Raw genomic sequence first — 10965 nt, 5'->3', positions numbered from 1 at the left:
TGTATGGCACCAACAATGTGTATAATATATGTGTATGTATCTGCACCACCAATGATATAATGCAGGAACCAATAAATCAAATCAAATCAAATCAAATCAAATCAAATCAAATCAAATGTTTTTAACCAGTTCGATGTAAAAAGCCTCTTATTTGCTTGATTGCCTACAAAATACAATAAAAATCAGAATTCGCACTTTTCCTATTGGAGTGATTTTTTTGTAATGATTTTGTAACCATGACCTCAGTTGTGCACTGTTTGCAAGGAAAAAGTTCCTTTTGTAAACAATATTGTTCCGAGTTGCATATATCAGAGCTGATTCGAATGTAGGCCTTGCTGTTATATTTGCATATATTTAAAGAGTGTCACTATTAATTGCTATTTTTCCACCCTGCAAAGCATTTATGCAATGATGAGGAAAAATGTATAGTAAAATGATTTTAAAGATCAATATGTTTCGAAATTTCACATGTATTTTATTGCTAGAATAATATTGTCTTATTCTATTAGCTTTTGGATATTAAGTTCAAAGCGATCTGAGACATTGTTTTTTTTTTTTTGTTCTGATTATCTGTGCATAGCTATTGATATGTATATTATGCAAATAAGAGGTTGTTTGCATAGAGAGAGTTTGTCTCTTCAGGTGAATCATTTGTTTTTGACCCAAGGAACATCCATCCCAGGTTCAAACTTTGTACTACAAGATCCAGTACTTTTTGACATAAAAATTCTTTAAAAAAAGCAGATTTTTGCACAATAACTTGCATAATTATGCAAATTTCATGTTTGTTTGCATAGGTATGAAATCAATATTTGCAGGAATTGTTTCCACATATATCAAATTAGGCATTTCTGTTGAATGGACATATCTTTTTCTACATATTTTCCACGAGTATTTTTGCATAAATTATGCAAATTAAGGCTTATTTGCACAAATGCAGAGTGTCTCTTTGGAAGAAAATTTTTCAATTGCCCTAGCAAGTAGGACATTTGTACTAAAAAATGCAGCGTTTACCCCCTTAACAAGTCTACTAGAATGTCATTGGAGAAATGAAGCTGAAGAATGGTTAAGATTATTTTAACCATGTGTCTGAAAATAAAAAGATTTACCAGATGTAAGATGTTTTTTCTTGCCTTTGTCTTTACATGCAGGTCAGACTGTCTGCTCACACCAGTCCGGTCTAAGTACATGTACTCTCTCTACCTCCATGTCAATGTAGGGATATGGAGTGTGGTGATACAGTACAGCTAATGGGGGACACACGACAAGGCAATCGAGGCGCATTCATATCAAAAGCTTATTGAATCTTTACAAATCATCGAAGAACTCACAGATATATTTAAACGAAGGACTTACTCCGAACTTCTAGGATTAGGACTTTATAGTTTTCAAATATTTTGTGTGATCGAATATCTACAAATGACAATCATCAGATATTGGTCGTGAGAGCAGAAACAAATTATTCTCCAATTCCTCTTTTTGGTAAAGTTGTATTTCCTTTTTCAAAACTTTAGTCAATCCACTGACATATCCTCTGAATTCGTCAACTTTGAAGATATCAGGCTGATGTTTATAATCTAAACTTTTTCTTATAGATCATGATGTTTCTTCCATCACACCAAATGAGTTTGCCATCAGAGGTGAAAATGAGCCTTGAAAATCCAACATGCCAGAATTTTTTTATTCTGTTATCCAATCCCTCCCTTAGTGGCAGGGACAATTCTCTTACTCCCGCCTCACCGTCGTAAGACATACGATCAATGAAACATCTTTTGCTTTTTGTATCGTAGCATACAACATACGCGTCATCGGTCAGAGGATCGATAGCCGCATTCCAGATTGGATCACTATGTTCTATCTCCATCTGATCCCCATGACGATCGATTACCAACAATGTGGCATGTAAGAAATGTGTGAACTGACAAATAGCAATGATCTTCCCGCACGTCATAATTCCACGCATCGTGATGTTATCCCCAGACTTACATGTGATGACACGTTCAATCTTTCCACTTTTCGAATCGATGACGTAGATATTTGACTGACCAGCCTCACAAGCAAGGAGCATACCACTCACATCGACGGCAACTTCTGCCCCGGCGTAGTCTGTCTGCATGTGTCTTGGTATGTCCAGGTGTCTGAGGATTTTCCACTGCCTGTCGTACAGCGAGATGCACTTGCTCAAGACTGGTCCTGAACATCTTTCCCAACGCTTGCCACAGACTATAGTGTTGTCATCCAGTTGTGTACATGAAACGATATATGTTTTATTGTCGTTCCGTGCCGCTTTCTCCGTCTTTTTGGTTCGGACATTTGTCACATATGTTTGCATGTTGTCATGAGACTTGTCTGAAATGACCACCTCCTCCTCGTTGAGACACCCAGCTATCATAGGGAATTTTACGTCTTCTGGAATTTCAATTGAGTCGCTAAGTTCCCATTTCCCGCCACACCAATCGACTCTCCCCTTGTAACCCTTGCCTTCCTTATTTTTCATGAATTGGACAGTTTTCACTTTGCTTGAGATGCCTTCAGGGTTCTCCTCCTCCTTCCTCTCATTAGCTGACCCAACGGCCTGGTTCAGTGACATTACGAGATCTTTCCCTGCCTCGATCAGTTGTCTGTTACTGAGGAGAAAGGCTTCAATGTCACCCAAAACTTTTCTCATGGCGAGCTGACTCTCCTTAATTTGAAGGTGACAATGATCGAATTTTCTAGTATACTCATTACGTATGTCTGTAAGTGAAATCGATAGTTCTTCTTGTACTTTGTCTATTTTCTCTCTATTTGCTTTTGCTTTATTACGACTCTGTAGCAATCGTTGTTCTTTTTTCTCATTAACTTTAGAAATTTCTTCTTCTGCTTCCTGTTCTATCATGTCTTCTTCTCGCCGCAAGGTGGCGTCCTCGCGACGCAGCTTCTCTTCGAAGAACAATCCTATTTCTCTTTCCACTGACATCAAGTGATTGGTCGCATCAACTTCTTGTTGTTTGGCATGCTGTTCACGGTTTCTCAGTTCATCCATCTTTTCTGTTGCCATGACAACCAGTTCTCTGAGAGCATTTTTTCTCTCAGTGACAATATCATCCAAGTCTTGGAGGACACATGGCTGTCCGTGTCGGACGATTGCACAGGACTGGCAAATTCCCAGATCATGCGAACCGCAATAGAATTTGATAGCTTTTGCGTGTTTTTCACAAAACCATTTCTTGTCTTCCTTTACAGTCTTGAATACGAAGTCTGTCTTTTCTGCACATCGATCACATAACATTTGCTTTTCTTTCACGTTGTACAGCGCCCTGGATTTTTCTCCACAGGCAATACATTTCTTGTCCTTGAAGTTTGCTGCCATGGTAACGTTTAAGTGATCCCAGTCGTCTGTCGACACTAAAGGAAAAACCAAAAAAAAAAAAAAAAAATCACAGCGTTTCACAAAATGCAATCGAAATGGCCAATTGGGGTTTTTATTATGCATGATTTGACATATTATTAAAAAGTGTGAAAGACGATTTAATCTATTAATGATAGACCATAGTATAAGACTGGTGTGATGGTCATGAAACACATAAATTACAATGGACACCCCTAGTAAACAAAAGAGAAACAAACAACAAACAAAAACAAAACGAGAGTCATCAGATAGGGCCGTAAGATGAAGACTCGAAAAGACTCATAGAATGAAGATCTTTATGTTTTTAAACAACAGTGCTATCATTTGCCACGAACATACTCATCATTTCATCTACTCTCAGTGACCCTTGCAAAGTCTTCACTAGGTTTTCTTCTTTGACAAGAAATGGACAAATACACTCAGCAAAAAAAAAAAGAAAAAAAGAAAGTCAACACTTTTTTCCAGTTCATATTTTTCACAGAAGATTTTGATAAAAAATCATTGTGTCACATATCATAATAAAGGATATTTAAGTGGCTATTAAACTGACAGCTTTTTACAAATGGAAATTTAAGGCACGAAAGAACACTCTCGTTTTTGTCCTCTATGGCACAAAAGTAAAATTTGCAGAAATTGACATACCGAAATCAATATGAAAATGCCCTCCAAGACAACAATGAGACAAAAAGACCAAGTAATGCAATGACATGAATGAAATAGCAGAAATAAGTTTTTGTTCCCTTGTTTCTCTTTATATTCTCAAACAAAAACAAAGTGGGGAAACTGGAGGGGGAACATGAACATTTTCTGTCAACTCAAAGCTTATATGACACAAGGAGTGAGCTGCAAAGGTGGACAGAATTTCTTTATTTCTTTTTTTTTATTAAGGAATTTCATGGACCTAATATTATTTCGAATTTGTTTAATTTGGAATAACATTTACCATTGCTTCTTCCCGTTTGTCATTTTGAATATGGATTTGACAGAAAGTTTTTCGTTTCTTTATCTTTTGAGGGTTACAGGGGTATTATAGAGATCAAACACAAAAGTGGACAAGGCGTGGAGCAAGGATGGACGTGTGTATGCACTGCTGAAAGGAAAAGACAATCAAACAAAAATGATCCATAACAATAATGATCTTAAAAAGTTGTAGATTATGATATCGCTAATATCTCAAAATCAATGTACAATTCATGGGGGATTTTGTCCCCCAGTCAAGTTAAGAAAGACAGGTTGATTCATTTGACCCACTTTTTACTTGTTCTCTCACGTTTCTTTCATTTTTTTTTATATGTACTTTCTATTTTGGTTTATGTAAAAGCCTTCTTATGTTCTTTATTCTGTGAATACTATTGCTTACCTGTTTTTTTGTTTCCACAGTTTGTATTGATCTTTCTGTAGCTAAATTTTGTACTATGTGTTTGTGTGTCAATAATGCGAGTGTAATGTCTTGTATATCTGGAAGGAAATCAACACATGTTTTACTGTCTCAGGCATGTTGGTACCATGTGACAAAATGTCTGTAATTGCACAAATTTAGGAATTCCATCACCTGAATCTTACTTTTTCTATGTATAGAAGATATAGATCCTGATGTGAACATTTTGAATTCTTGCTACTCTTACAGTTGTTATACCCCATGTGAGTTTAATGCTCATTCCAAAAATGCTACTGCTTTTAGCTTGATACATTTTAATGCTCGAAGTCTTCTAAGAAATTTTGAGGAAATTGCAAACTTTTTTTGTGTGTGTTTACTGAAGCATTCCTTCTCCATAACTGCCATATTAGAAACTTGGATTTCTGGCACTCCATGTATTCCTTTTGATTTAGAAGGATATACTTACATATTATTCAAATAAAATAAAGTCGAAATAGAGGTAATATTAAAGGTACATGGTCAGTTATAAATGATATTCTTAGAAAATCAAAGAAAAGTACTCCAGAATATTTTGTTTGTGATGAGAAAGAAGAGGATGATCCACAAACTATTGCTGACGAATGTAATTTTTATTTCGAGAATTGTTGTTCAACTTTATTAGATTCGATGACTCCTGTCAACAACAATGATAATGTAACCACTCAAACTTATCTTTATGACAGTTGTCAAAAGTCAATTTTTACAGCCCAAAACCGAATTTGAAATATTAGAAATCTGTAAATCTTTAAAGAACAGTTATTCATTTGATTTCAATTATATAAATGCAAAAGTTATGAAGCAGGTTATAAATTCTATAGTTAAACCACTGGTCTTTATTTTTAGTAAGTCATTAGAAACATGTAATGTTCCAACGAAACTTAAAGTTGCAAAATTAATCCCTGTTTTGAAGAAAGGGGATTGTCATCTCCTTAAGAATTATCGTCCAATTTCTATTCTCCCATGTTTCTCAAAGGTGACTAAAAATGTTTTTATTTTCAATCGAGTGTATACTTTATTGTGTAATAATGATATTATTTGTGATACTCAATATGGTTTTAGAAAACATCATTCCACTGCTCATGCAGTTATGGATTTACAAGACAAAACAATTTCATCTATTAATAAGAACAATTTTGGATTAGGAATATTTATGGATTTGTCAAAAGCGTTTGATATTGTTGATCATCAGATTTTGTTCCATAAATTGAGTCATTATGGTATTTCGAGGAATTGTTTTGGAGTAGATTGTTGCTATTTAGATAATCGTTCTCAATATAATTTTTTTTTGCTAATTGCCACTCATATTATAGTCCAATTAAGCGTGTTGTACCGCAAGGCTCGATTTGGGACCCCTTTTGTTTTTGTTGTATATCAACGATTTAACTAGATCTACTAAAAAATTGGAATTTGTACTGTATACAGATGATACAACTTTATTTTACACTCAGACATCATACTTTACGTTTAAAAGAAATTTAGAATATGAACTGAATAAAGTTATAACATGGTTTAAAGTAAATAAACTGATTGTTAATTTTGAGAAAACATATTATGTTCCTTTTTATGATAGATCAAATGAAGTGGTAGAAAATATTACTCTTATCATTGATGCGCACAGTGCATATAAATCTGATAGTATTAAAATGGAACGTGACAAACTGCACGAAACTCAAGTTGTTTTGATTGCTATTATGCATTAAACCTTTATTTGCGAAAGCAAATCTCGAACAAAAACCAAAAACCCTGAAATGCAAACAGACAGAAAAACACACATTCCATGAATTATCAAATACAATAATCATCATACAACTTGTCAACCTCCAAGCAATACAGCACTGAATGTAAGTATCGAGCAAGTAGCTCAGACATACCGTCACTACATTGTTGCATTACTAACTGTTGCCCAACGAATAGATCCTATCGTATCCTTGATAAATAATCATGGTGCTCATGACAAGCAGTGCGTTGTACATCTGCTTCAAGGGAAAACCATAAATTCCTTCACAAAACACAATGTTCAATAAACTAGTTTTAAGCTACAAAGTACACCAACTTGTGAAATACACTACCAAGGTATGAAAGTATGTACAAATCATGTAACCGATTTGTATCGTATGTACACATAATGACCGAACGCTAGTCTGGTATGAACGTACCTAGAATTTACATTAGCATACTATGCTTAACACAACAGAGCACTTGGTATGCATCACACCAACAGAGGTTGCGATAAAATAGAGAAACATACTAGCTCAGAATATAGTAGAAATAGCACAGAATAGAATAGACTAGAATAGAATAGAAATAGCATAAAAGAGAATAGAGTAGAAAAGAATAGAATCATACAGATACGTCGTTGCAAGGTACTCCTTGCATACACACTAGAAAACCAACACCATACAATTACTATTCTACCTTAGTTCTGGCAACAGGTATAACAACACTACCTTCAACATAAAACCGGCGAATTTATGTAAACATCGACCATGAGGGTTTTCACTGGCCTCAAAAAAGGAAAATAAATTGATGCATGGTCAGCAGCTCTACACCAGGTAAAATATCACTAAACATCAGCTTAATCAATTACACAAGCCTGTCGGATCACATCAACTTCTGTACATCGAACACTAATCTTACACTACATATCAAATAAAACATCGATCAACCACATGGTTGAATTACAATCACTCGTACACAGTCATGATAGCACATTCCTTATGGAAACAGAGACTTATCATAACTTGCGAAACTTTCATAAAACTCTCCTGAACTTTACTTAGACAGTAACTTATCGTTTTCTACTTGAGGAATGTTACCAAAGCATAACATAATAGACTTACCCCTAGAAGGTGAGCATGGTACCATATAACAAGCAACAAGATGCGCCAGACTCCTACCAAGTCGTATGACAAGCTGCGTGACGAAGACGTCACCGGCAGGCTTATCCACTACCAACTTCTCTTCATGGCAGCAAGGCTAAGAATGAGAATGTTTCTCACGGTCCAAGCCAAGGCTGACCATCTGAGTCATGACTCACCCTTTTGTTTCATGGTCAAGTTTGCACCTATAAACTACCTGCCCTGCCTTGCAATGAATAGGGAAGGGTAAGGATTACATCTGTTGTTGTTGTTGTTGGCATCCATCTGTCTCGTGAGACAATGGTATATACCTTGCATATGACACTCAGTTTATTTCTTGCTGGAGCATTTCCTACTATGGCTGAAAAGGCCAATTCTTGAATGGCAGTCTCTGCTCATTAGGAATACAGTCCGTCTAAGGCAACCCGAGTAAAACAATGCTTTGCTAGGGTTTTCGACACCGTTTTTGTCTCACCAGCCAAGCTTCTTATCTGCACAGTTAATCCCTTGTACAAACATTGACCTATGACAGAAGAAAGTACTCCTTTGAATCCATACACAAGTGGCAAAATTGATCTAATTGGCAAAGGGTCTGGAATTCAGACTACCCTTATCTAGAAAACGGTGTCGAAATAATCCCCAGACCCGAGTTGGGAAAGATTTTAGACGTGCAACTCCTCCACCAACTCGGGTTTGAGGATCATTTCAGCACCAGTTTGTAGATGTGTAGTCTACATCAAAGATACTTATACATTTGCGGCAGTGGAAATGCATTGCTGATGACCCAATTACTTCTTGTTGCATGATTGTGATGTGGGCATCGTAATATTGTGTTAATTTTCTACCAAACACAAGCTGCACGATTTTTTATTACGTATTCAAGAAAGTGCAATCTTTATTTGTGCATGATTTTTTTTTTCTCTGCAAGAGTACTTCACAGTTCTTTACCACTCTAGTCTAGGGATTGATTCAACACTGTTTTATGGGATTGCAAGGTCTAAAACCTGAATTGTATAAAGATATCATATTCTGGGAGGTGGGGAAGTCTCTTCCAACCTCCTCGGCATGTAGAAATGGCAGAGAGAATACTCATGACAACATAGCAACAGCAATGTGCGGCAAAGCACACTGATGTATGCGTTCACCCATGCATGCAGTCATTTTACGCTTGCCAGACTGAGATAAAAAACAAAGGAGGGGGGGGGGGGTCTCTGTCATGAGAGAGCTAACCGTTGGTAATGCTGGGTATGGCAGTCAAATCCTAATAGGATTACGATAGCAGCTTCTCTTGTGTAAACATTCAAAACGGTGAGTTCAATTTAGACGAGGTGTTCTCGTCATGTACACTTGCTGCAAATAAAAGAGGTCGGATGTGGGGATGTTATGGGCATAGCAGCTGCTGCTGACCTCTGTTTGCGAGCTTTCCTGGATTCCAGTGTCTTTGCATTTCTCTGTGTTTCCCCATGTAGGCCCTATGATACCATCACGTATGACAAGTCTCCAACTTGTACGATCTGCAGCAATGGTTTCCCAACACTCCACTTTCAAACCATTTGCTTTCATGTCACGCTTGCAGACATCCTTGTACCTGAGGTTTGGCCGACCAATAGCTCTAGAACCAGTGGCAAGCTCTCCATATAAGATGTCCTTTGAGATACGACCATCATCCATTCTGTACACATGTCCTATCCATCGTAGACGCCTTTGACTCAGCAGGGAAAAAATGCTTGACATCTTAGCATGTTTTAGGACATCAGTGTTTGGGACTTTATCCTTCCAAGTTATGCCCAGTATGCGTCGAAGGCAACGAAGGTGGAAGCTATTCAAACGTCTTTCCTGGGCTGCATACAGAGGCCAGGTCTCGCTGCTATACAGCAATGTGCTCAGGATGCAAGCCTGATAAACGAAGATTTTGATGTTTACTGTAAGCTTCTTGTTCATCCATACTCGTTTGGTGAGCATAGCCATAACAGTAGAGGCCTTGCCAATACGTTTACCCAGCTCAGCGTCCAGAGACATGTTGCTAGTAATGGTTGAGCCCAAGTAAGTGAAGCTGTTGACAGCATCCAACTGGTAATTGTCAACAGTGATGGAGGGAGGGGTTTCAACTCCCTGGCACATGACTTTGGTCTTCTGCAGGCTGATTGAAAGTCCGAACTCCTTGCATGCTTGCGAGAATCTATCCATGATAGTTTGGAGGGCTTCTTCTGTATGAGCTGCGAATGCTGCATCGTCTGCAAACAACATTTCCCTGATTAGTACATGACGCACTTTGGTCTTTGCTTTCAGACGGGCCAGATTGAACAGCTTGCCATCAGATCTTGTGTGTATGTAGATACCCTCAGTAGCATTCTCAAAGGCATAGGACAGCAGCATAGAGAAGAAAATACCAAACAAAGTCGGTGCCAGGACGCATCCTTGTTTCACCCCGTTACAGATTGGGAAAGGTGCGGAGATTGACCCATCATATCGCACTGTGCTGTACATGCCGTCATGGAATGAAGAGATGATGGCCAGCAGTTTTGGAGGACAGCCGATCTTCTGGAGCAATCTGAAGAGCCCCTTTCTGCTAACTAAGTCAAAAGCCTTTGTTAAGTCTATAAAGGCTACATAAAGTGGTTTCTTCTGTTCCCTGCATTTTTCTTGCAGTTGCCGGAGAGAGAAGATCATGTCAATGGTAGATCTGCCTTCCCTAAAACCACACTGGGATTCAGGGTAGATGCGGTTGGCCAAGAACTGCAGGCGGTACAGAACAACACGAGCAAAAACTTTCCCAACTATATTCAGCAAAGAGATTCCACGGTAATTGTTACAGTCACTGCGATCTCCCTTGTTCTTGTACAGAGTACTAATGCTGGCATCACGAAAGTCCTGAGGGACTGTACCTTCCTCCCAGCACTGACAAAAAAACTCATGGAGGTGTTTAAGGAGAACAGGTTTCCCACACTTGATGACCTCAGAGGTTATGCCGTTCTCTCCTGGTGCTTTTCCACTTGCAAGTGAATCAATGGCATCGCCAAGCTCCTCTACAGTTGGTTTGGCATCAAGTTCATGCATAATAGGTAAGCAGTCAACAGCATCAAGGGCAAGTTCAGAGACAACATTTTCCCTTGAATACAACTCAAAATAGTGTTCAATCCATCTCTCCATTTGCTTCACCTTGTCAGTGATGATTTCACCTGTCTTTGTTTTAAGAGGGGCAATCTTCTTAATCTGTGGGCCTATGGCTTTCTTGATTCCCTCATACATTCGTCTTACATTTCCAGTGTCAGAGGAAAGTTGGATATTGTGACATAACT

General features: G+C 37.9%; 1 protein-coding gene across 1 annotated transcript; it reads right to left on the bottom strand.

The window, feature by feature from the left end:
• Positions 1–1570: 1570 nt before the first annotated feature.
• On the bottom strand, positions 1571–3352 carry LOC140243271 (uncharacterized). The gene has a single exon (XM_072322942.1). It carries the CDS (start codon positions 3350–3352, stop codon positions 1571–1573), a length of 1782 nt encoding a protein of 593 aa, XP_072179043.1.
• Between the last annotated feature and the right edge of the window lie 7613 nt (positions 3353–10965).

This window comes from Diadema setosum, chromosome 20, assembly GCF_964275005.1.
Source record: "Diadema setosum chromosome 20, eeDiaSeto1, whole genome shotgun sequence".
In the NCBI taxonomy this organism is placed as follows: Eukaryota; Metazoa; Echinodermata; class Echinoidea; order Diadematoida; family Diadematidae; genus Diadema; species Diadema setosum.
This window is presented reverse-complemented; position numbering and strand designations above follow the sequence as displayed.